At 38.3% G+C, this 27,040-nt stretch overlaps 1 protein-coding gene across 41 annotated transcripts in view; it reads left to right on the plus strand.

Annotated features, from left to right (window-relative positions):
- TTN (titin) overlaps positions 1-27,040 on the plus strand; it is a 332,717-nt gene that overhangs the window by 249,799 nt on the left and 55,878 nt on the right. For all 41 annotated transcript variants that reach the window (XM_089690388.1, XM_089690411.1, XM_089690396.1 and 38 more), the window contains 42 exons: positions 333-641; positions 1,264-1,412; positions 2,327-2,359; positions 2,483-2,612; positions 2,720-3,019; positions 3,188-3,505; positions 3,617-3,913; positions 4,175-4,474; positions 5,638-5,952; positions 6,041-6,189; positions 6,279-6,429; positions 6,586-6,867; positions 7,058-7,360; positions 7,450-7,752; positions 7,838-8,119; positions 8,236-8,535; positions 8,646-8,948; positions 9,218-9,526; positions 9,611-9,892; positions 9,982-10,281; positions 10,382-10,675; positions 10,767-13,733; positions 13,829-14,155; positions 14,244-14,528; positions 14,614-14,913; positions 16,065-16,367; positions 16,672-16,947; positions 17,033-17,332; positions 17,647-17,949; positions 18,039-18,338; positions 18,598-18,885; positions 20,771-21,067; positions 21,204-21,506; positions 21,593-21,898; positions 21,989-22,276; positions 23,715-24,005; positions 24,150-24,437; positions 24,542-25,132; positions 25,224-25,328; positions 25,747-25,944; positions 26,022-26,318; positions 26,419-27,006. In XM_089690388.1, coding sequence (XP_089546514.1) covers positions 333-641; positions 1,264-1,412; positions 2,327-2,359; positions 2,483-2,612; positions 2,720-3,019; positions 3,188-3,505; positions 3,617-3,913; positions 4,175-4,474; positions 5,638-5,952; positions 6,041-6,189; positions 6,279-6,429; positions 6,586-6,867; positions 7,058-7,360; positions 7,450-7,752; positions 7,838-8,119; positions 8,236-8,535; positions 8,646-8,948; positions 9,218-9,526; positions 9,611-9,892; positions 9,982-10,281; positions 10,382-10,675; positions 10,767-13,733; positions 13,829-14,155; positions 14,244-14,528; positions 14,614-14,913; positions 16,065-16,367; positions 16,672-16,947; positions 17,033-17,332; positions 17,647-17,949; positions 18,039-18,338; positions 18,598-18,885; positions 20,771-21,067; positions 21,204-21,506; positions 21,593-21,898; positions 21,989-22,276; positions 23,715-24,005; positions 24,150-24,437; positions 24,542-25,132; positions 25,224-25,328; positions 25,747-25,944; positions 26,022-26,318; positions 26,419-27,006 — 14,610 coding nt within the window. The remainder of the gene's footprint in view (positions 1-332; positions 642-1,263; positions 1,413-2,326; positions 2,360-2,482; positions 2,613-2,719; positions 3,020-3,187; positions 3,506-3,616; positions 3,914-4,174; positions 4,475-5,637; positions 5,953-6,040; positions 6,190-6,278; positions 6,430-6,585; positions 6,868-7,057; positions 7,361-7,449; positions 7,753-7,837; positions 8,120-8,235; positions 8,536-8,645; positions 8,949-9,217; positions 9,527-9,610; positions 9,893-9,981; positions 10,282-10,381; positions 10,676-10,766; positions 13,734-13,828; positions 14,156-14,243; positions 14,529-14,613; positions 14,914-16,064; positions 16,368-16,671; positions 16,948-17,032; positions 17,333-17,646; positions 17,950-18,038; positions 18,339-18,597; positions 18,886-20,770; positions 21,068-21,203; positions 21,507-21,592; positions 21,899-21,988; positions 22,277-23,714; positions 24,006-24,149; positions 24,438-24,541; positions 25,133-25,223; positions 25,329-25,746; positions 25,945-26,021; positions 26,319-26,418; positions 27,007-27,040) is intronic.

A 27,040-nucleotide genomic window follows, 5' to 3' on the forward strand; every position in this document is an offset into this window, starting at 1 on the left:
TGAATTAAAAAATATTATTTTCTTAGTAATCCATTTTATTTCTCTTAAATACTGTGGTGCCCAGAAGTGAAAAAAAAATAGGGGACAACAGTACCTCGCATTGTAAAAACACAAGGCACCATCCTCCAAAGCCTGCCTAGGACAGACACTAGCCTGCAGAGGAAAACTGAACATTTCCCCTGCTGGTTGTGTGAACCAGCCCTTAATTATAGGGCTGATTTGAAACAATTTTCAAGTATGCTGTACTAAAAATGGTTATAAAATATCACATCAAACACATTAAAAAATACAAAACACATCTTTAAAAATATATTTTGTGTTTTTGGTTACAGTTGCTCCAGGTGCTCCCTCTTGCCCAGATGTGAAAGACAAAACCAAGAACAGTGTGTCTCTTGCCTGGAAGAAACCAGAAAAAGATGGAGGCAGTCCAATCAAGGGCTACTTGGTTGAAATGCAGGAAGAAGGCAGCTCAGAATGGAAGAATGTCAATGAACCTGACAAGCTCTTTCCCACATGTGAATGTGTGGTCCCCAACCTCCAAGAACTCAAGAAATACAGATTTAGAGTTAAGGCAGTTAATTCCGCTGGTGAATCTGAGCCCAGCCTTGCAACTGGAGAAATACCTGTGAAGGAAATACAAGGTACAATAAACATAATAACTGGACCTTATTTTGTTTCATATTATTAACCTAAAGTGTATTTCCTCTTTTACAGTCAAACTTGAAAAACACTCACTATAAGTTTGCTGTGTGTCCCCCTTTATACAGCATACCTAAAAAATGATAAACAAAAATATTTCTTACATTTTTAGCTTTTCTTTGGAGAAGGTTTGTACATGAGACTCTGTAGGCACCAGTTGTTCAGAATAGCTTGCAATGTGCAATTAGGGGACAGATGTAGGGACAGTTGTTTTTTTAATGCATGAACATACAATGTGCCACCCAAGCCTTGAGATTTTTAACCCATTGTTTAGACAGACACTGTCCACATCTAGTTTACAAATGATAATGAAGATCTGCCAGCACAAAACAGACATAGTTAGTTGTGGTAAACATAACTCCCTAGCTCCTTCTTTAACATTATTTAGAAGGGGTATGCCAAGTGGATTTCTAAAGTTAATAAATTGGTAAGTAGCTATTTTTTTTTTAAAGTTATATGTTATATGAATAGTAACATGTAACAAATATAACCTAGGTATTATGCCAATTTGACTGCAAAAGTGGACATAAACGTTAAATGTGTGTTTTATTTACCCCTCCACAGAGGAGCCAGATATCTCAATTGATCTGAAGGCACAAGACTATCTGAACTGTCGTGCTGGTAGCCAAATCAAAATTTCTGCCATCATCAGAGGCCGCCCTGTACCTAAAACCTCCTGGGAGTTTGACGGTGTGGCACAGAAAGAACTTAAGGTAAAATAAGGCACAATGAGCCCCAGAAGTGGATTTTATTATAAATTACTTTATTTCTTGCCCCCATTTCCTTATACCCTGTTTTACAATGTCATTCCACCTTCTTCCACCTTCATTCCATCTTCTAAATGTAACACATACATTATAACAAGTTAGCAGTTCAGCTTGTTATACTGGCAAAACATAAATTAAAACTAAAGTAATTTTTTTTAAATGGTAAAAAATAAATTCAGAGATATACAAAGTGAAAAAAATCTATACCATCCACCTCACATAAATGTTTGTTGTGAATCTATGCAGATACTGTAGGGCCTATTTATAAATGTTTTCAAACAAGATAAACACAACTTTCGCCCAGGTTCACACATTTTTTTCCAATTGAATCCAAATAGAAAAATGTGTGAATCTTGTGTGAAAACGTTATCAATAGAACTATGTGTTTGGATATATTTGCCATAATCAAAAACATAGTAGAGGATTTCTAATAAATAATCTTACTATAAGAGATATTACTTGTCAATAGTGTATTTAAGTTGGGTTATATAAAGAAAATTTTAATTAAAGAAATGTAACAGATTTGAAGGCTGGATCCCAAAGTAATAGTTCAACTTTGGGTTGGCACTAAAAAAACTAAATAACCTGCTAGTTTTGTTTTTGACAAGAAAACAGCTAGACTTTCCCTCAACAATTCATGTTTTAACTAAGCAAAAGGCCACAAAGAAGGGCCAATTCTGGCACCACTGGAGTTTGAGGGAGAAAAGAAGCCATTATGAGATTCAACCACACTAACAATTATCAGTTAAATTTCTACTGCAACAGATTATCAGCTATTATACCATCGGCATACAACTATTTGCTCACTGGTTTTTGCATATACATGCTTGAAGTTTATATGCTTTTTTTCCCCCACATAGGATCAAATCCACAACATTCCAGTTGATTCACAGGTATGTAGTTTTTATTTTTATTTAGTATTTGTTATTTCTAGTGTTTTTCATATTTTATCTAAAAGTATAACATTTACATTTTAAAACTAAGAAAGATTAAATTGTTCTGATTTTTTTCTTCAGGTTGAAACAACTGACACTACTTCAGTTATTATCATTCCTGCATGTAAAAGAGAACACTCTGGAAAATATAGCATCACTGCCAAGAACAAAGCTGGGCAGAAAACTGTCAATGTCAGGGTCAATGTTCTGGGTAAGATTATATAAACTGTGAAGAGTGTGAACATTGTGACAATGAATATGCAGTGCTTGTCATCTTGCCTTCAGGCAGGTATATTTAATGAATACTTTAAATTACAGATGCTCCTGGGCCACCAAAGGATCTAAAAGTTAGCGATGTAACTAGATCTACCGCTAAACTCACATGGAAAGCCCCAGATAATGATGGTGGAGACAGAATTAGGAACTACATCATTGAAAAGAAGACAGTGGAAGGAAAATCATGGGGCAAGGTTGCTACCGACTGTGCAGGCACTTCATTTACTGTACCTGACCTCATTGATGGACAGGAATATTTCTTCAGGGTAACAGCCGAAAATAGATTTGGCACTGGACCTCCAATTGCAACCATTCAAAGAACAAGAGCAAGAGATCCAATCCGTAAGTATAAATAAAATATATGTAAGATATTACATTTACAACTTTGTTCATTGATTTTGAATGCCTTGTGTCTCTACAAATGTAGGCATACTGGCATTTTTTAAACTTGACAGTTCTTTTGGTTTTGTTGTGTAAATTTGACAGTAGTTTGTGGTTTTTTTTCTATAGATCCACCTGAACCACCAACCCGACTAAAGGTTGGCCTTGTGACAAAGAATTCTGTGGCACTATCTTGGAAGCCACCAAAGAATGATGGTGGGGCACCTGTAACCCATTACATCATTGAACGCTTAGTTTGGGATCCAAGTGGAGAAGGCAAAGAAACCTGGAAGCAATGCAACAAACGGGATGTAGAAGAAACAAAATTCATTGTTGAAGACCTGAAGGAAGGTGGAGAATATGAGTTCCGTGTCAGAGCTGTGAATGAAGCTGGACATAGCAAACCATCTTCAACTGCTGGCCCAGTAGCTGTGAAAGACCAGACATGTATGTAGTGAAACAAATTAATCTGCAATTTTAATATGCAAATTATTATACAATTATTGTATATTTATTGCTATTGCTATTTATTGCTATTGTTTCACTCGCTTTCAATAGGTCCTCCTGCAATTGAGCTTAAAGAATTTTTGGAAGCTGAAGAAGGAACAGATATCACCATTCTGGCCAAGATTAAGGGTTGCCCATTCCCCACACTGAAATGGTACAAAGCACCTCCAAACAAGCCAGATGACAAACTACCAGTGCAGTATGACCAGCATGTTAACAAAGTTGTTGGTGAAAATGACTGCACATTGGTAATTCACCAGTCTCGTAGAAAAGATACAGCCCTATACACTCTGACAGCTGAGAACAACCTGGGAGCTGATTCCAAGGAAATGAGATTGAATGTACTTGGTAATTACAGTCTTTTAATGGTTTTTTTTAGTATTTGTTTTTGCCACAAATGTCAAAGTTAGCTATTTATTTAATGCTAGTTCAAACAATTATGATGTCCTGTATGCTTCAGCATTCAACCAGAAACATGTTTTCAACATTATATCTAATTAAGTTTGGTTTCTTAAAAGTTAACAAAGATGCTCATTTACCATTTTACTAAATCCGGTTCTTAGGTTTTAATAAAGTAATCTGAAACACTCTTTTTCCTGCTTCTAACAGGACGCCCTGGACCACCAGAGGGACCAATTAAATTTGAAGCAATAACAGCAGAGAACATGACATTGGCTTGGCTCCCACCAAAAGATGATGGAGGATCTAAGATTACAAATTATGTTATTGAGAAGAGAGAAGCAAATCGTAAACTTTGGTCTCCTGTAACTAAAGAAGCTAAGGAATGCATCTACACAATACCAAGACTGATTGAGGGTCATGAATATGTGTTCCGTATTATGGCACAGAACAAATATGGAGTTGGTCTTCCACTTGACAGTGAGCCTGAAACCGCAAGAAACCTGTATTGTAAGTTTATTATTATTTGGGCATTCTATGCACAGATTAATTTTAATGCAATCATAACTGTCCATGGTTAGTCCATAATTGTCTTATGGAGTATAGTGTTCTTCAGATAGATTAGGCATTTACACTTCTAAAGAGATAAAGAGATTTTTTTTTACTAAATTAAAAATAATAAAGATTCCAATTACATAGGTATAAATGATACATGCTTATTATTTACAGTATGTAACTATTGGGAATCCTTAGTGGCACTTACACACACATACAAATATACAGTAATTTGAACTGGATGGGCCTGTGTCTTTATTCAGTCTTGTCAACTATGCTACTATTTAACACGCAGTCAAACCAAATCTATATATATATCCTGCTTCAAGTATCTAACAAAGTAATATTCATCTACCCAATCAATGAAAAAATACTTAAAATCAGGGAATTTGGAATTCTAATGACCAGATGCATTCTTCAGTCATTGACCACCTGCATATGCATGCATATAGAGCACAGACAGTTGCAAGTGTCCTCTTCTTTTATCCAGCAGTGTTCCCTCCAAAACCAGTTTTACTGTCCAACTACAATACGTTTTCAATGGGAATAGAAACTACCTAAGCATTTAAATAAAGGAATGCTGAATCTGACTAAAATGCTATTACCCCTAAAGGCTAAGTTCACCTTTAGAAGCATGCTACATGTTACACCCATATTAAGGGTGTAACATGCTCCTTTGCCTCCTGTAACCAGCGCTTCCTGCTCTGTGACAGCAGGTAGTTGATCTTCTCCTCGCACCCGCTATCACTTTTTGAAAACAGCAATCTGTGAATAAAGAAACTTCAAGTACCATCTACCACCGTGGCAGACAGTCATGTAGTTTGAATGGACTGCGAGGGCACTGGTCAGCACGCCCATAGTTTATTCATTCTTCCTTTAGCATTTTAACAGAGAGCTCGTAAGGGGATATGGGCACAACGCTGGAGGAAGACTGTGCAGGAGCCTGGCATTGCACCCACAATCTGCTGATCATGGCTGCAATGCTCTGCAGACTCCAATAAAAAAAATAATAAATGCACAATTTTCTACCTTTGAAAGGTGAACATATCCTTTAAATTGCCACATAATAGATAGTGATAATAATGTTTCCATAACATATGAATTTTTTGTATTTATAGCTGTTCCAGGACAATGTGAAAAGCCATCAGTCAGCAGTGTTACACGAGATACTATGACTGTCAATTGGGAAGAGCCAGAATATGATGGTGGCTCACCTGTGACAGGCTACTGGCTGGAACTTAAAGAGACTACGGGAAAGAGATGGAAGAGAATAAACCGTGATCCAATCAAGATTATGACTCTGGGAGTTTCTTACAAAGTTACAGGACTCATTGAAGGATGTGATTATCAGTATCGTGTGCTAGCTATTAATGCAGCTGGAGTTGGACCTGCAAGTCTGCCATCTGATCCTATAACTGCAAGAGACCCAATATGTGAGTGCACTTACTCTTAGCAGATATCTATTGTTTTTTATTTGCAAAAAATATATTTTTATACGTGTATATATAATCTTTTTTATAGCTCCACCTGGACCACCAATTCCAAAAGTTACTGATTGGACAAAGTCTACTGCTGACCTAGAATGGGTTCCACCCTCTAAAGATGGTGGGTCTCCAATTACAGGATATTTTGTGGAGTACAAGGAAGAAGGAAAGGAGGAATGGGAAAAGGTTAGTTGAAGGCATTTTAAGAAAGCATGGAATAAATTAAACTATAACTATTAGAATATCTCAGTTAATTGACATTTACATTTTTAAAGGCCAAAGATAAAGAAATCAGAGGAACCAAGTTTGTTGTGCCTGGACTGAAAGAAGGAAGCTTCTATAGGTTCAGAGTAAGAGCTGTTAATGCTGCTGGTGTTGGGGAACCAGGTGATGTCACAGACGTTATTGAAGCCAAAGACAGAACAGGTATCTAACTTGAAAAACCTACAGTACCTATGTGTGACATGGTCAATATTTTTTATTTGGTTTGATTTTTTTAAATGACTACATTTATTAAATCAATATGCAATATCAATTTCTTAGTGAAATGACCTGTCAACTGCTTCTCTTCAATGTTTACAGTTCTACCTGACATTCAGTTGGATGCCAGTGTAAAAGACAGAATTGTTGTTCATGCTGGTGGAGTAATCAGAATCATAGCTTATGTTTCGGGAAAACCAGCTCCAGAAATTACATGGAACAGAGATGAAAAACCTTTGCCCCCAGAGGCTGCTATTGAAACAACAGCTATCAGTTCATCTTTGGTCATTAAGAAATGCCTGAGGAGTCACCAAGGCATGTATACTCTGGTTGCCAAGAATGCTGGTGGTGAAAGAAGAAAGACCATCATTGTAGATGTATTAGGTAAGTTGCAGTTAAAAAAAAAAAAGTTGTGTTTGTGTTACAATTTGTGCATTATCCATTGTAAGTGGCATTATAATATCACATGTAAATAATTTTGCCTTTATTTATATGATATAAAATTTATGAAATTTACATAATTTCCTGGAGTAACGTTTCAGTGACGTGAAACTTCTCATTTCTCCTTTTGCAGATGTTCCTGGACCAGTTTGCCAGCCATTCCAGACTGAAAATCTAACAACTGACTCATGTAAGCTGACATGGTTCTCTCCTGAGGATGATGGAGGCTCAACAATAACAAATTATATAATTGAGAAACGTGAAGCAGATCGTAGAGGATGGACTCCCGTGACATACAATGTAACAAGGCAAAATGCAGTAGTGCAAGGACTTATAGAAGGAGTGGCTTACTTCTTCCGTATTGCACCAGAAAATATTATTGGCATGGGTCCATTTGTCGAGACTCAACGAGAAATTGTTATTAAAGAACCAATGTGTAAGTTAGCAAAACTGTTTGTTTGTTTGTTTTTTAATTATTCCTTCTGTTACCTTAAAATGTAACATGATGTTTTCTTTTGTATATAGCTGTACCTGAGCGTCCTGAAGATCTTCAAGTAACTGCAGTTACAAAAGATTCAATAAGCCTAAGCTGGAATCCTCCCAAATACAATGGTGGATCTGATATCACAATGTATATACTGGAATGCCGCCTTATTGGCAAAGACAAATTTTATAGAGCCACAAAAGAAAAGCTGCTAGGAAGGAAATATGTCCATGATGGTCTGAAGGAAGGTGACACATATGAATACCGTGTCAGTGCTGTCAACATTGTTGGACAAGGCAAACCGTCCTTCTGCACTAAGCCAATTACTTGCAAAGATGAACTAGGTATGATGTCTTCTTTTAGTTAATTTTATTTTAAAAAATTGCTTTGAATTTTTTTGATTAATATTTCTTTTTCTTTGGTTGCCAGCTCCACCAACAATTGAACTTGATTTCAGAGATAAACTGACTGTAAGAGTTGGAGAAGCATTTGCAATGACTGGTCGGTACACAGGCAAACCAGCTCCTAAGGTTACTTGGTTCAAAGATGAAATAACAGTTAAGGAAGATGATCGCACAAAGATCAAGACCACTCCAAACACACTCTGCTTGGGAATTCTTAAATCTGTAAGAGAAGATTCAGGCAAATACTGGGTGATTGTTGAAAATAGCACTGGAGTGAGAAAGGGACTCTGTGAAGTGACTGTTGTTGGTAAGAATAACACATCAAATATTATGTAAAACACATTATAAAATTATGAAGCAAGTTTACCTGAAAATTATTGTTCCGCTAAATGCTTTCCTGTATCTCCCTTTTGTTTTTATTAGATCGTCCACAACCCCCAATTGGCCCTGTGATGTTTGATGAGGTTCATAAAGACCACATGGTTGTTTCATGGAAGCCTCCTCTTGATGATGGGGGTAGTTCAATAACCAACTATGTCATTGAGAAGAGAGATACTAACAGAGATCTCTGGATGCCTGTAACTTCAGCAACCACCAAAACAACCTGCAAGGTTCCCAAACTGATTGAAGGAAGGGAATACATCATTCGCATCTGTGCAGAAAATACATATGGCATCAGTGATCCTCTATTGTCAGATGAAATGAAGGCCAAGGATCGCTTCAGTATGTTACCATTTACATCATTAATATTCGCTTATGTACTAATATAATATAATTTTTTATATCAGAAGATATAATGCAATTTTACTTAAATTAATTTTTATTCTGTGTAGGAGTTCCAGAGGCACCTGAGCAACCACTTGTCAAAGAAGTTACGAAAGAGTCTGTTCTACTCTTATGGAATCGACCCCGTGATGGTGGAAAACCTATATTTGCCTATATTGTAGAAAAGAAGGAAACTATGGCCAACAGGTGGACAAAAGTATCAAGAGAGCCTATTTATCCAGACACACAAGTCAGAGTAACAGACCTTCTGGAGGGATGTGAATATGAATTCAGAGTATCAGCAGAGAATGAAGTTGGTGTCGGTGATCCAAGTCCACCATCTAAACCAGTGTTCGTCAATGATCCAATAGGTAAGAGAATAATGTTATTATTTCAGCCAACCAAACTATAATTTGTGTTTCTAACATTTTCTTTGGAAATGTTTAGGTGTCACATTTTTTTAGTTTTTCACACATCTACTTACCCCAAAAAACATGACTGAATAAGAACTGCATTTGCAGTTGTTTAAAATACTTTTTACAAGATACCTATGTAATTTTATATCTGTTAAAACTATTTCATTACAATTTTAAATTAACAATTTAAAATGTTGTTATCAAATTTCTATTTTCCTTTTTAGTGAAACCAAGCCCTCCAGTCAACCCAGAAGCCATTGACAAGTCCAAAAATTCAGTTGATCTGTCCTGGCACCCTCCAAGGCACGATGGTGGAGGCAAAATAATTGGTTACCTTGTTGAATACCAAAAGGTTGGTGAGGAGGAATGGAAGAAATCTAACCATGCCCCTGATGGCTGTCCTGATACAAAACATAAAGTAGTGGGACTCACAGAAGGTGACACATACAAATTTAGAATCAAGGCAGTGAATTCTACTGGGGAATCTGAACCTGCCTATGTCCGAGACCCAGTGCAAGTTAAAGACAGACTCGGTGAGATCTTAACTTAAATGAAACAACTAGCTGTTAAATTTCCTATAGTGCTTTAAAATACTAACACATACATGTTAATTACAGAACCTCCTGAGCTGATAATTGATGCTAACATGGCACGAGAACAACAAGTTAAAGCTGGAAACACTATTGCACTCAGTGCTGTAATCAAAGGAATGCCTTTCCCCAAAGTCACCTGGAAGAAGGCAGACAAAGAAGTGCCTACAAAGGCTGATATTGTGGTCACACCTGTTGGAAGCAAGCTTGAAATTCGCAACTGTGTCAAGGAAGATGCAGAGGTTTATTCTCTCACAGTAGAAAATGAAGCAGGCTCTAAGACTGTTGAAGTAAAAGTTATTGTACTTGGTAAGATATAGTGATGTTATGTCTCATCAATTCAAATAAATAAAGTAATAAAGAATAAGTATTAACTAAGTTTACATTTTATATTTCAGATAAACCTGGTCCACCAAGGAATCTACAAGTAAGTGAAATTAGGAAAGATTCTTGCTATCTTACCTGGAAAGAACCCGAGGACAATGGTGGCTCTGTTATTACCAATTACATTGTTGAAAAGCGTGATGTTGCCAATCCTCGTTGGGTGCCTATCTCAACTACATCTAAGAAACACAGTATTATGGCCAAACACCTGATGGAAGGCACACAGTATATGTTCCGAGTTGCTGCAGAAAACCAATATGGACGAAGTTCTTACATTGAAACACCAAAACCAATAAAGGCCATTGATCCAATTTGTAAGTATTGTGTTAAATTTGTCTTTTTAAAAATTAAAATTATTCTACTAGAAATATTGTGATTTTTGCAATGTTACAAACATTTGTATCTATTGTTCAGATCCGCCTGGGCCACCAAAGAACCTTCATCATGTAGATGTAGACAAGACTGAGGTATCTCTTGCTTGGAACTATCCAGACCGTGATGGTGGTTCTGAGATCACTGGATTTGTAGTTGACTATCAGGAAGATGGGGCAGAGGACTGGATCAACTTCAAGACTGTCTCTATACCGGAGTGTATTGTCACTGGTCTGACCAATGGAAAGATATACAAATTCCGTGTTAGAGCTCAAAATATTGCAGGACTGAGCCGGCCAGACACAACTGTACCAATAGAGTGTCAAGAAAAACTGGGTAATTATTATCATTATTATTATAAAAAATATATGTATTATTATTATTTTGCAATGTTGAACACAATTTAATTTTATATCTTTAATTGCAGCTGCTCCAACCATTGAAGTTGATGTCAAGTTAATCGAAGGTCTTGTAGTCAAAGCTGGTACAACTGTAAGACTTCCTGCCATTATTAGGGGAATCCCCACTCCAACTGCAAAATGGGTGACTGACAGTACAGAAATCAAATCAGAAGGCAACTACAAAATTGACACTGACAGTTTTTCAACTGTGCTTACCATTAAGGACTGTACACGAAAAGATACAGGAGAATATTTACTGACAGTATCAAATGTTGCTGGAAGCAAAACAGTAGCTCTGCATCTAACAGTTTTGGATGTCCCTGGGCCACCAACAGGTCCATTAAATATCCTGGAGGTTACACCAGAATACATGGTTATCTCCTGGAGGCAACCAAAGGATGATGGTGGAAGTGCAGTAATGAACTACATTGTGGAAAAATGTGAAGGCAAGAAAGAGACATGGGGAATAGTTAGCTCTGGAAGCACTCAAACTAAAGCAAAGATTCCACGACTCCAGAAGGGTTATGAGTATACTTTCCGTGTTAGTGCTGAAAATAAGATGGGTATTGGTAAACCTCTAGAGTCAAAACCAACTGTTGCCAAACATATGTTTGACCCACCATCTCCACCAGGAAAGCCTATAGTATCCGACATTACTGAAAATGCAGCAACAGTCTCATGGACCATTCCTAAATCTGATGGTGGCAGTCCAATTAGTGGCTATATTGTTGAAAGAAGAGAAGTATCTGGGAAATGGATCAGAGTAAACAAAACTCCAGTGCTTGATCTTAGGTTCCGTGCCACTGGTCTATACGAAGGCAACACCTATGAATTTAGAGTGTTTGCTGAAAATATTGCTGGACTAAGTAAACCATCTCCTATATCTGATCCTATAAAAGCTTCTCGCCCTATAACTCCACCAGGTCCACCTATAAATCCCAAGCTTAAAGACAAGAGCAGAGAAACTGCTGACTTGGTATGGACAAAACCAACCAGAGATGGAGGCAGCCCCATTTTAGGATATGTGGTGGAGTGCCAAAAATCAGGATCAGCTCAGTGGAACAGAATTAACTCAGATGAACTAATCAAACAATGTGCTTTCAGGGTTCCAGGTCTGATTGAAGGGAATGAATATAGATTCCGTATAAAAGCAGCAAATATAATAGGGGAAGGCGAACCTAGAGAACTCCCAGAATCTGTTATTGCCAAGGACATTCTTCACCCACCTGAAGTTGATCTTGACTTGACCTGTCGTGACTTACTAACTGTAAGAGTTGGCCAAACAATCAACATTACTGCTCGTGTTAAGGGCAGACCTGACCCAGATATTACATGGTCTAAGGATGGCAGAGTAGTCACTAAAGACAATAGGACTGAAATGACTCAAGATTTCCCTCCAGTTGGCTTACACATAAAATCAGCAGTAAGGGCAGATCATGGCAAATATACCATTGTGGCTAAAAACAACAGTGGTCAAGCCCAGGGTGTGATTGTTGTCAATGTACTTGACAGACCTGGTCCTTGTCAGAACCTTAAGATAAGTTATGTTACCAAAGATTCTTGCATGGTTGCCTGGGAAAACCCACAAGATAATGGTGGTTCTGAGATAACTAACTATATTGTAGAATACCGAGAACCAAGTCAAAGAGGATGGTATGTCATCTCTTCTGATCTTACAAAGAGGTTGATAAAAGCATCTCTCATTGAAAATCATGAATATTTCTTTAGAGTTTGTGCAGAAAACAAGGTTGGTCCTGGTCCAGTTGTTGAAACCAAGACACCTATCTTGGCCATCAATCCAGTAGAAAAACCTGGTGAACCGGAGAACCTTCACATTGCTGAAGTGGGCAAGACCTTTGTTTTCCTGAAATGGAGACGACCAGATTATGATGGTGGCAGTCCCAATCTATCATATCATGTTGAAAGAAAACTGAAAGATTCTGATGAATGGGAAAGAGTCCATAAAGGTAGCATCAAGGAGACTTCTTACCTTATAGATAGATGTAGTGAAAACCAGTTATACCAATTTAGAGTTCAGACCAAGAATGAAGGAGGTGAAAGCAACTGGGTAAAGACAGCTGAAGTTTTAGTGAAGGAGGAATTATTGAAACCTGCACTAGATTTGAAATTAACTGGAGTCCTAGTTGTGAAAGCTGGAGAAACAATAAGAATTGAAGCTGGAGTAAGAGGAAAACCACAACCAGAAATTGCTTGGATAAAAGACAAAGATACCACAGATATTGCAAAATCTCCTAGGCTTAAAATTGAAAATGGATCAGATTACTCCAAATTTATCCTTGAGAAATCTAGGCGATCCGACAGTGGCAAGTTTGTTATCACAGCCACAAACCCTGCTGGAAGTTTTACAGCACATGCTTCTGTAAATGTTCTTGATGTGCCTGGAGAAGTAAGAAATCTGAAAGTTTCTGATGTATCAATTGACAGATGTACACTCAGCTGGGATGCACCAGAAGATGACGGTGGATGTGAAATACAAAACTATATTTTGGAGAAATGTGAGAGCAAGCGAATGGTCTGGTCTACATATTCTGCTTCCGTGATTCTCACTCATGCGCACGTCACTCGTCTGATAGAGGGAAATGAATACATCTTTAGAGTGCGTGCTGAAAATAAATTGGGTACTGGTCCACCCACTGAAACCAAACCAATTGTTGCTAAAACAAAATACAATAGGCCTGGACCTCCTGAGCCTCCAGAGGTCACCAAAGTAAGTAAAGAAGAAATGACAGTTGTCTGGAACCCACCAGAATATGATGGTGGCAAGTCTATCACTGGATATATTCTAGAAAAGAAAGAAAAGAGATCAATGAGATGGGTTGCTGTAACTAAGAGTGCCATCCCAGAAAGACGTCTGAAAGTCACAAATCTTATCCCAGGACATGAATACCAATTCCGCGTGAAAGCAGAAAATGAAATTGGTCTGGGAGATCCAAGTGGACCATCAAGACCTGTAGTTGCAAAAGACCCAATAGGTAATTTGTAGTTTAGTTTTAAAGTTTGTTTTATTCACTCCTTTTTTGTTTAAAGGCAAGTTTTAAGGTGCTCATCACTGTTGTTTATTTTGCAGAACCTCCTGGCCCTCCAACAAATCTAAAGGTCGCCGATAGTACCAAGACCTCCATTACTCTGGGATGGGGAAAACCTGTGTATGATGGTGGTGCTCCAGTCATTGGATATGTTGTAGAAATGAGGCCTAAAACTGAAGTTAAGGACAAGGATCCAGAAGCTGGATGGAAGAGACTGAATGTTGCAGCTCAGTTGATCCACACACAGTTTACTGCCACCAGCCTTGATGAAAAGCAAGAATATGAGTTTAGAGTTTCTGCACAGAACCAAATTGGCATTGGAAGGCCTGCTGAACTTAAAGAGGCTGTGTCACCTAAAGAAATACTTGGTAAATATTGTTTTCACAAAATCATTGCAAAAATATCATATTTACTGTAGAGTGATTATATCAATTATGATTATTGTCCTTTTCACAGAATCTCCTGAAATTGAACTGGATGCCAGTATGAGAAAGTTGGTCACTGTTAGAGCAGGTTGTCCTATCAGACTGTTTGCAATGGTGAGAGGAAGACCATCACCTAAAATTACCTGGAGGAGAATGGGTATTGATAACGTTGTCAGGAAAGGACAAGTTGACATTCTTGATACCATGGCTTTCTTAGTAATCCAAAACTCTACACGTGATGATTCAGGCAAATATTCTTTGTCACTTGTCAACGCTGCTGGAGAAAAAGCAGTGTTCGTCAATGTTAGGGTACTTGGTAAGTAAATCAATTAAAACAATATTAAATAAATACACTTGTTTTGGTGCATTGAGGTAATGGGTGTTTTATTTTTGGTCTATAGACACTCCTGGACCTGTGGCTGACTTTACATTCTCAGATGTCACAAAGCTGTCATGCCAGCTCTCATGGGTACCTCCAGAAAATGATGGTGGAAGCCCTGTTACACACTACATCTTAGAAAAGCGTGAGGTTGACAGAAAGACATGGGCAAAAGTGGTGGGAGACTGGAAGAAAACTAGTTTTAAGGTTGCCAATCTTGTACCTGGAACTGAATACTTCTTCCGAGTTACAGCTGTCAATGAATATGGTTCTGGTGTTCCAAGAGACACTCCTAAAGGTGTACTTGCAACGGATCCAATAAGTAAGTACTGCAAATGTAGTATTCAATATTTCTATACTAAAATAAGACCTAGCAAATTTCAGTTTTACTGATTTTGGTTAGTTAAATCACATTTCTATCCTTCTTTGAGGAAATACAGTTTCTTACCCAGGAACTTTGGCAGTAATATCTCTGTTCGTGACATAATAAATCTGCACATTTCTCATAGTAACATTACATAGGGTCCTTTCTACCTTGTTAGTTGTTAAATGTATGATATAAACCAGGGATCTCCAAACTTTTCAAACAAAGGGCCAGTTTACTGTCATTCAGCCTTTAGGGGGGCCGGATTGTGGCCAGTGGGGGTAGAAAATGTCCCCGGTCTGGCATCAGTGAGAATACATATTGCCTCAGGATTGTTGGTTAGTAAGAGGAAGAGTAATGCCCCATCATTAGTATCAATCAGAGGAATAGTGCCTCATATCATTGGGAGGTATAGTGCCTCAAGGGCCGGATAAAGGCTAGCAAAGGGCCACATCTGGCCCTTGGGCCGCTGTTTGGAGACCACTGATATAAATAATATATATAATTCAATCACAGGTGTGTTAACTATAACTCATAGTTTATAATTAGCTCAAACTTGCAGTTTGGATTACCAAAGAATCTCAAAAGATACAAAAAGCCAGCAGAAAATTTAGCTTATGAAATTCTGCAAACATATATCACTTTTGCATGAACTAACACTTTACATGAACTTGTAGTGATTTCCTTGGACCCATTAACAGCCTACATTTGTATCTAACCATTTTCAACCCAAAACATAGCCTCTCCAAATTATGCTCGCTTGTTGGCTTATTCTTAGGTCCTAATGATGGTGAGGACCTATCTTACAGAAGGGGGTATAAGTGAAGGGTCTGCTGTGGTGTTGAATAGGTTTGGTGTACAGAGGATTGATTTACAAATTGCTAAGTAAATTTTTTTTGCATAGCAGAACAAACCAGCATTAAGACCAAAGGATGTGATCAAATCAGACTGAATCAATGTCATTACAGGTCCTGACAAACCAATTCAAACTCTTCACTACTTGTGTTTAAGATAAATATTAATATTGTTAGGAATTGAGAATAATTAATATTATTAATGCATTCCTGTATTCTTATTTGCATTAATGTTTTACCTGTTTAATTCAACAGGTGAGCCAGATCCACCTAAGAAGCTTGATGTTACAGAAATCACAAAGAACAGTGCCACACTGGCTTGGCTTCCACCCCTGCGTGATGGTGGTGCCAAGATTGATGGCTACATCATTAGCTACCAAGTTGAAGGACAACCTGAGAACAACTGGACCCAATATTCTGTTGTAAAAGATCTAAATATTGTGGTTGTTGGACTTAAAGAAGGCACAAAGTACAAGTTCAGGGTGGCAGCCAGAAACTCTGTTGGTGTGAGCTTGCCAAGAGAAGCTGAAGGAATGTTTGAGATTAAAGAACAGCTTTGTAAGTTATTTGTTCCTTATGATTTACCATTTTGATGTGAATGCATCGTTAAATAATAAGTTCACCTTTCTGAACATGTTACACCCATATTTAAGGTGCAAAGTGTAACATGTTCAGCATCCACTACCTCACCCCCAAAGGGACCTTCTCCTCACACCTGGTATTATTTTATTTGCAAAAAATGTTTTATATTTTTTAAAGGTGAACTTAGCCTTTAATGTAAGAATTTTAGGCTGAATAATCAACCATTTAGGTTATAATGTAGAAATCTGCTTAGTATATGAATTTATTTATTTATTTACAGTGCCACCTAAGATCCTAATGCCGGATCAGATCAGCATCAAAGCAGGACAGAAATTAAGAATTGAAGCCCATGTTTATGGAAAACCAGCACCTGGCTCTAAATGGATGAAAGCAGATGTTGCTGTCATTCCATCAAGTCGTTTGGCTGTACACAAAGGACAAAATTCCACTGTGCTTATAATAAAAGATGTGACAAGGAAAGACAGTGGATATTACTCACTATCTGCAGAAAACAGCTCTGGTGTCGCCACTCAAAGGATTCGTGTAGTTGTTATGGGTATGTATGAGTTTAGTTAGGCCTGATATTCATCACTGAAATCAGATACAAAAGAGATCACTAATATGTTGTTGGTTTTCTACAGACATTCCAGGTCCACCAGAACCACCATTTGAGATTTCTGAGATAGATTCTGATGCCTGCACACTTTCATGGCACTTGCCTCTTGAAGATGGTGGTAGCAACATTACCAACTACGTAGTTGAAAAGTGTGACGTAAGCAGGGGAGACTGGATCACAGCTGTTACATCAGTTACCAAAACTAGCTGCCGTGTTGGAAAACTCATCCCAGGACAAGAGTACATCTTCAGAGTCCGTGCTGAGAACCGCTTTGGAGTATCAGAGCCAATTATATCTGATCGTGCTGTTGCTAAATTTCCATTTGGTATGTAAACAAACCAACCTTTACTACTGTATTGAAAGCACCAGCCCGTCTTGAAATACCTACCATTTAAAAGTAGAAATATTAACCCACATTAAAAAATAATTTAAGCTGTGTATTATAGTATTTCCACGTCATAGTATATTAATCAAAGGTTGCAGTTGTGGAACTTTTCTGACATTCTTCATTGCCTTCAATATGTTGCTTAATTCTTACATGCTTCACAAAGATACAAAGCAACCTTCCACATTTAATTATAATAAAATGTAAATTAAACTTTAAATTAAATGTAAAGTATCAGTTTTTTATTTTTTCAGACGTTCCCAGCGAACCAAAGAATGCTCGTATTACCAAGGTTAATAAAGACTGCATATTTGTTGCATGGGATAGACCTGACAATGATGGAGGAAGCCCCATTACAGGTTATGCTATAGAACGTAAGGAAAGAAATAGCCTTCTGTGGGTGAAGGCCAATGACACTGCTGTGCGAACAACAGAATATCCATGTGTTGGAATGATTGAAGGTTTGGAGTATACTTTCAGAATATCTGCTCTAAACAGAGCTGGATCAAGCAAACCCAGCAAGCCCACTGAGTATGTCACTGCAAGAACACCAGTTGGTATGTACAACATGTATTGCAAAATTATGTTATCCCCATCAAACTGCCAATTTTATTTAAAATATCTTAAAAATAATGTTAAATTACAGATCCACCTGGAAAACCTGAAGTTGTTGATATCACAAGAAGCACTGTGTCCCTTGTATGGACAAGACCAAAGCATGATGGTGGAAGTAAAATTGTCGGCTACCTTGTGGAAGCATGTAAACTTCCTGGTGAAAAGTGGGTGAAGTGCAACACTGCTGCTTCTCAAGTTCCAACAGAGGAATTTACTGTTACTGATTTGGAGGAGAATGAGAAATACCAGTTCAGAGTAACTGCCAAGACTGCCATCAACATCAGCAGGCCATCTGAACCATCGGATCCAGTTGTCATACAGGCAGAAAATGGTATTATTCCATTTACATTTCTCTAAGCAAAAGCAAACAAATGTGGCTCTGACTGAAGAAAAGTATATAGCATCAGACATGTACTGTATATCACTTATACCATCTTTAAAAAATGTTCTATCTAAGACATTAATAAACTATCATAAGATAACACAACATAAACTGCCATAATCAAGTATTTCAAAACAATTCAAATCAAACCCCAAAAAAATAGTTTAGCGTTTTCTGATTTTGACTCGTTAATCTTTTTTCTTTTCAGTTCCACCTAAGATTGACCTCACTATACAGATGAAATCCCTGATCACTGTCAAAGCAGGAGCAAATGTATGTCTTGATGCTCAAGTATTTGGTAAGCCAATGCCAACAGTCTCCTGGAAAAAGGAGGGGGAAGTTGTAAAACCTGCTGAAGGTGTTAAAATATCATCCAAGAGGAATCTCTTCCTTCTGGAATTGTTCAGTGTTAACCGCAAGGAAACAGGAGAATATGCTATTGTGGCTGAAAATGCCAGTGGCTCCAAATCTGCAACTATCAAGCTCAAAGTCTTAGGTATGTGCATGTTACCTGTTTTAATTATCACACTATATTTTAAAAATATGAATTCCATTCACTAACTACCTTACAACTGTAATTTGACCACAGAACATCTTTGTACTGGTTTTGTATTCTTAATATTTTGCAGTGTGTCCATTGCACACAAACCCCAAGGCAGATGGGGTCCATTGTGCACTCACTGCACACATTATTCATGGCTGCAACTCAGAGGAGATCCATTCTCTGCATGCCAGCCATGGCCATGCCAACTTGGGAACTGCACAATGTGGATGGGTGGGGATTATCATCAGCAACAATACACACCATTCTTCTGGTGTGGCTGACCTGCTGTGAATATGGGGAGTGATGCTACAACAGAAAGAACCCCTCTACGACAGCACTGTATTCCCTGACAATCAGCCTTGAAGGGAGGGTGATGTGTACTAATGATAACAGTAATGACAGGCTCTGATGAGCTCTTCTGGCTTGATTAGCACAGGCTGCACACTCTGTATGCTGTTAATCCTGAGTCATCTGAAGCACTGGCTGATTAAGTTTGTCCGTGTGCCTTAACACTTTTCTGCATGTGTACACTTTCTACTTTCGTCCTCCTCTGATACACTACAGTGTACAATATTTTACCGTGTTTGTCTATAGACACTTTGCAGGTCTTTCTTTTGTTTTAAAAAGCAGTTTTATTACTTGAGGTGTCCTTGGAGATTTTAAACTGATCCTGTTAGGACTCGTTCACACTTGACTTTATTTCTAACTCTTGCCAAACTCCCCTATATCATTTGACAGGCGTTAGACAGGTGTTTGGGAAGCGTTTTTAACGCTCCCCAAACACCCCATGCGCGGTTTTGAGGCGGGTGATAGGCGTTTACCAAGCATTAAAACCACACCACAAATGCCTATACTGAAGTTAAATGGTATTAACGCTCCGCAACCGCCTCGCAAACGCCTGCCAGGCGGTTGCTGAGCAGCACCACAGACTTGAATGGGAGAGTTCAACTCCTCCTGGCTGGACACGAGGCGTCAGTTTTGCCGCGACGCAACACTAACACTTCAGTGTGAACAGCACTGTGTGCTGCCATGTGCAGAATTTTCATAGATGTTTGAGAAGCCCTAAAGTCTGTCTGACGCCTGCTGACAAAGCTAGTGTGAACTGAGCCTAACTCTAAGGGTGTGGGATGCTGGTTTGGAGTGACTGACTAGTGGTCAGGATTATTTTAATTTAAAGGGGTCATTTACACCACATTGTAAGTGCTTTTACATTGTGCTGTACATTTTCTGTTCCAATCTGTCTCATTCTGTACACTGTACTGTATGTTCCTTATACCACACTACCTTATTATATACTCTGCACTGTACGTTTCCTATTCCACAATTCCATATTGTGTACATTGTGCTGTGCATTCCCTATTCTGCAACATCTCATTCTGTTCACTGCTCTGTACATTCCCTATTCTGCACCGACTCATTCTGTATGCTGTGCTGTACATTCCCTATTCAACACTGCCTCATTCTATACTACGAAAGTCATCTCAGATTCTATTTGACTACACCACTTTAGGCCATGCCCAATATTCAATGCAATGCAAAACTTGCCCAATTATTTGCTGTGGTGTGAATTTTCTTTTTTATGTGGAAGAGTCCCCAGCTTATTATCTTGAACACAGGCCCACTGCATTCATAAAATGCTCTTACTTTTGTTTTTCTCTTGTTTTATATGAATTTAATTTCAATTATGTTAATGTTTAATGAATTTTAAATGCCCCTTGGATGGGCATAGTTAATGTAATACTTTTTATATCTTAGACTTCAGTTAATCAACTAAAACTACAGATACTGTATGATGGCTGCAAAATGTCAAGACCTCTATATGTTTATTTTTCTTCAGATAAACCTGGACCTCCTGCTTCTGTTAAGATAAACCATATGTATACTGATCGGGCAATGCTTAGCTGGGATCCTCCACTTGAAGATGGTGGTTCTGATATTACAAACTATGTCATTGACAAGCGTGAAACAAGTCGTCCTAATTGGGCACAAGTGACTGCTAATGTGCAAACCACCAGTTGCAGTGTGGAGAAGTTGATTGAAGGACATGAGTATCAATTCCGCATTTCCGCTGAAAACAAATATGGTGTTGGAGATCCTATCCTAACTGAGTCTGTGATTGCAAAGAACCCATACGGTAAGACTTATATTACTGTATAATGTTAAATGTATACTGAGGTTTTCAAGAGCATTTTCATTTGTAGTTTAAGTAGTAAAAGTTCCTTTTTTTATCTATCTCTCATTTCAATTTAACATTTTATTCTTCTTCACAGATGTACCCGGACAGTGTGATCCACCAATAATAAGTAACATTACAAAGGATCACATGACTGTAAGCTGGAAAGCACCAGCTGATGATGGTGGATCTCCAATAACTGGATATATGCTTGAAAAGCGTGATACAAAATCTTTCAACTGGACCAAGGTAACCAGGAAACCTGTAATTGAAAGAACAGTAAAAGCAACAGGACTTCAAGAAGGTACAGAGTATGACTATAGAGTGACTGCCTTGAACAAAGCCGGACCAGGCAAGCCTAGCAACGCATCGAAGGCAGTAATTGCTCTTGATCCTCAGTGTAAGTTGTGACCTCCATTGGATTAAATCCAAATTATGATTTTGTATTGAGTGACAGTCTTTTAAATGTTTGTATGTATTTTATAGATCCACCTGGACCACCTGCATTCCCCAAGGTTATTGACACAACTCGTAGCAGTATAAGCCTTTCCTGGAGCAAACCTGCATATGATGGTGGCAGCCCCATAATTGGTTATCTGGTTGAAGTTAAACGAGCAGACACAGATAACTGGGTGCGATGCAACTTGCCGAAAAACCTGCAGGACACCCATTACACTGTTACTGGCCTGATGGAAAGCACTGAATATCAGTTCCGTGTCTCAGCAGTGAATAAAATTGGATACAGTGATCCCAGTGAAATTCCAGACAAACATGCTGCTAAAGACATCTTAAGTAAGTACAGTTTTTATTTAGAGAGTTCACTTTATTTTGTTACTGCTTGCATGAACATAATGTAATTTCTTTTCTTTAATCTAACAACAGTTGCACCTGAAGGAGAGCTTGATGCTGAACTGAGGAAAGCTCTTGTGCTCCGTGCTGGTGTTACAATGAGGATCTATGTACCTGTTAGAGGGCGCCCAACTCCAAAGATATCTTGGTCTAAAATGAATGCAAACATTAAAGAGAGGCAGGGGCTTGATATCAAGACTACAGATCATGACACCTTCGTGCGTTGTGAAAATGTCAACAAGTATGATGCTGGCAAATATATCTTGACACTAGAGAACAGCAGTGGTGTGAAGACATATACTATTGTTGTCAAAGTGCTTGGTAAGTAAACAATAATGACTGTTAAATTAATGGTTTAGATTTAGGAGGTACAAACAATGTGGCACAAAGTAAGGTAAAAGTGCTTCTTAGAGAATAACACTGGGGAGAAATAGCATATCAAGTATATGCTATGTCCACATTTAAAATGTTTTCCTAGCTTTCCACTGATCTTACCAAGCCTTTCTCAACTGGGGTGCCGTTGGAGGTCATCAGGGGTGCTGTGGCATCCTGGAACAGAAAGGCATTCAGATCCGACCGAGCTCCTGCTCCTCAGTCAAACATCAGTAGGTCAGTCAGCACAGTTATGTGCAGAGCAGAGGAAGAGAAGGCATCTTTCAGAGTCCTAAGCTCTCAGCTTCCCACTACAGGGCAATACCCAACAGTGCAGTACCCAACAAAAAGTGCAGGTACAGTAGTGCAGGTTTTAAAAATGGTGTGTGTATGCATGTATGTATGTGTGTGTATATATATGTTTATATGCACGTGTGTTTGTATGTATGTACTTATGTTTCTTTAAATCTTGAAACCCTAACCTTTTACAATCAGAACTGCTTTTTTAGGGATTGTTCACAATAGCAGCAAGGACTGCTGCGCCTGTGAAAAGTGAACCATGCTTAGACTACTTTTCAGAGGCATTTGATAGGTGGTGAAAAGGCAATATGTTACCTCCTGAGCACCTCTTTTAACCCCCTAAATGCAGCATCACTGTTCCGCAACCATGGTTGCAGTGCAATCCCATTCGCCTGAGGGTATAATTCCTGTCATGGCCACAGTATGTGTAGGACCTCTGCAGCTAAAGAGGGAGCAAATCTGTATGGTAAAAAGCACGGTTTAACCATGTAGTTTTATCATCCCCTAACCTCATGTGTGAGGGAACCCTTGGTTGACATCTGTGCAGCTGCGTGCTGTGTGTAGGGCAGCCCATTCATTTCAGTGGGCTGCCCTACCCACAGAAAAGCAGGGAGAGAAGTCCCTGACCCCTTTTTGTTTTTAAATCGTGCAGCACCAAAAAATGCACAGTGTTTGCTAATTAAGAATTAACAGTACCCCTGTTTGTCTCTCTGTGTCAGGAACGTGTATGATTTTGCACGCCCTCCCGACACACAGTAACGTGAACCAAGCCTGAGACTGGGGTGCCTCAAGCCTGAAAATACTTTTCAAGGGCACCCTGACTGGAAAAAGGTTGAGGAACATTGATCTTACCTATACTGAACCTGTCTTGAACTAATATATTTTAGAACTACACATGATCAGATACAAAATAACTATTGTACCATAAAGTATTTGTGGTTCTTTTATTAAGCAAAAGTTTTAAGGGACTGTCCAAATTTATAGATTAGTTATAGTTTTAATCTATCTGTCTATGTGATCATCATATTCTAAACATTTTTAATTTTTCTGCGTGCTTTTATTTAAAACATTTGTCCATGCATTATAGATACTCCTGGACCACCAGTAAACCTCATCATTAAGGACACCTCCAAAGACTCAGCCATGATCTCATGGGATCCTCCAGTTATTGATGGTGGTAGTCCAATCAAGAATTATATTGTTGAAAAACGTGATGCAGACAGAAAGGCTTGGTCTACAGTATCAACTGACTGTGCTAAAACATCATTTAGGATTACAAACCTTGAAGAAGGCAAGGCCTACTTTTTCAGAGTGTTGGCAGAAAACGAATATGGCATTGGTGAGCCATGTGAAACTCATGATGCTGTGAAAGCTTCCGGTAAGTAACCAGTTGTGCATACAGTATACGCTATAAGACAATACTGCAGCAGAGATGATATGGCATTGAGATGTGTATATATATCAGATCTGGCTTCCTTATTTCTGGAAATATTAAGTAATTTTGTTTGTCTTGTTCTTTTAGAAAAACCTGGACCAGTTATAGATCTGAAAGCACTGGCTGTATCAAAATCATCATGCACCATTGCATGGAAGAAACCATTAAGTGATGGAGGAAGTCGTATCACTGGATATGTTGTGGAGAATTTGATCTCTGATGACAAGTGGAAAGAAGTAATGAGATCAAAAAATCTTCAGTACACAATGAAAGATCTCACTGAAGGAAAGGAGTACACCTTTAGAGTGACTGCCCAAAATGATGCTGGTTTCAGTTCTCCAAATGAAATTTCAATCGTAGCCAAAGACGATATTGGTATGTGTATCTATTTCAGTCTGTAGCATGTTAGTAACCATTTTTTTTTCATAAAATAAGTGTTCTTGTTGTATTCCTTTAGTAATACCAGTGTTTTTCCTCAGTTGCACCAAATCTAGACTTAAAGGATCTGCCAGATTTATGCTACATTGCCAAGGAGGGAAGCACTTTCCGTCTCAAAATCCCAGTAAGTGGAAAGCCTGCACCTACAGTTACATGGAGGAAAGGTGAAGACAAGGTTTTGACTGAAAGTGGTAGAGTAACTGTTGAGTCTACTGCTGTGAATACAACCTTGACAGTTCGTGAGTGCCAGAAAGATGATGCCTCAAAATACACAATCACTTTGAAGAATCCAGCTGGCACCAAAGAATCTACCATCTTTGTCAAAGTAGTGGGAAAACCTGGAATTCCAACAGGTCCAGTTAAGTTTGATGAAGTGACTGCAGATGCTATCACACTGATCTGGGCTCCTCCAAAAGATGATGGTGGTTCTGAAATTACAAACTATATCCTGGAAAAGAGAGACTCTGTAACAAATAAGTGGGTAACCTGTGCTTCTGCTGTACAGAAGACATCATTCAGAATTACCAGACTCCATGAAGGAACTGAATACATCTTCAAAGTCAGTGCTGAAAATAAGTATGGAGTTGGTGAAGGCCTTAAATCAGATTCAGTTGTGGCAAGGCATCCATTTGGTAAGCCATCCTTAGAAAGGGAGTAGTTTAGAACTATACAAATTTGTACTCAGAATTCAAGTTGCCTAATTAAATTAACTATGTCTTCTAGATGTACCAGATGCTCCTCCACCACCAAAGATTGTTACCATTAGGCATGATTCTGCAAACCTGACTTGGGTCGATCCAAGGAAGACTGGTGGATCACCAATCACAGGTACATTTTTTTTTTAACTAAAACAGATATCTTGCAATTGGAAGCAACAGTGTTCATATATCATGCATGTAGGTGCAAGTTAAATTGTGCATGTTAAAGTATTTTTTTTACATGCTAATATATTTCAGCTATAAACTGCAAGATCATCCCAGCCTATTTAATCAACTTTATTTGTTTAGGTGAAACTAGAGACAGTTTACAGCTGTACCTATAGTTTTATGCTCCCTAAAGACTGAATAAGGGTCTCACAAAGCTAAGGACATATTTTAGCTATAGAATTATTATTGCATTAACAGTAAAATGTTTTTTATCTAATGTTTTTACCTGCATGTTGTGCACAGCAATTTTAAATACTATCAAACGAAAAAATTTTGCAATGAGGGTTGTAACGTTTCGTTTTTGTAATATTTCCGTTTAGGCTATTATGTTGAATTCAAAGAAAGAAACAGCCTTCTTTGGAAAAGAGCAAGTACCAGTCCACTAAGAATGAGGGACTACAGAGTTGCAGGTTTAACAGAAGGCCTAGAATATGAATTTAGAGTTATGGCTATTAATCTTGCTGGAGTTGGGAAACCAAGTCTGCCATCTGAGTCAGTTGTGGCTCTTGATCCAATTGGTAAGTCCAAAATTCCTCATTGTATGAATGCAGTAATGTGTGTAAGTACTTGATACTGATTTCTTAATTCCTTTTAGATCCTCCTGGCAAACCTGAGGTGATCAGTGTCACTAGGAGTTCAGCAACTCTTATCTGGACAGAACCAAAATATGATGGTGGACACAAACTGGTTGGATACATTGTTGAGAAACGTGATTTACCAGCAAAGAGTTGGATGAAGGCCAACCATGTCAATGTTCAAGAATGTGCATTTACTGTTAATGATCTAATAGAAGGTGGAAAATATGAATTCAGAATAAGAGCTAAAAACACTGCTGGTGCCATTAGTCCTCCATCAGAAACAACTGGAACTGTTGTTTGTAAGGATGAGTACGGTATGTGTCAAGCAGCCTTTTTATTAATGTTTTAATGATATATAGCTGTATCAATTAAGATATTTATTTCCTGACCTTTGATTTTAAATTCTCTTTACAGAGGCACCCACAATTGTCATTGATCCAGCTGTTAAAGAAGGTTTAACAGTTAAAGCAGGAGATACAATTGTCATGACTGCAACAAGCATTCTTGGCAAACCACCTCCAACCTCTGTGTGGTCCAAAGCAGGAAAGGACTTTAAGCCATCTGATATTGTGCAGATAGAAACAGGTCCAACATCATCCACCCTATCTGTTAAATATGCATCCCGTAAAGATTCTGGAGAGTATACAATAACAGCCAGCAATCCTTTTGGCACAAAAGAAGAGCATGTGCATGTCAAAGTTTTAGATGTGCCTGGACCTCCAGGACCAATTGAAACCAGCAATGTATCTGCAGAAAAAGCTACACTCAACTGGACTCCTCCTGCTGAAGATGGAGGTTCACCAATAACCTCTTATACTCTTGAAAAAAGAGAAACCAGTCGTTTGCTTTGGACCCTGGTGGCCGAAAATATTCAGTCATGTAGACATGTTGTCAGCAAACTGATCCAAGGAAATGAATACATCTTCCGCGTATCTGCAGTTAATCACTTTGGTGTGGGTGAACCTGTACAATCTGAGCCAGTGAAGATGGTGGACAGATTTGGTAAGTCATAATAATATAACAATTAACATAAAAT

Source organism: Staurois parvus, unplaced genomic scaffold, assembly GCF_062004578.1.
Source record: "Staurois parvus isolate SC_StPar_1 unplaced genomic scaffold, SC_StPar_1.0 ptg000530l, whole genome shotgun sequence".
Lineage (NCBI taxonomy): Eukaryota > Metazoa > Chordata > Amphibia > Anura > Ranidae > Staurois > Staurois parvus.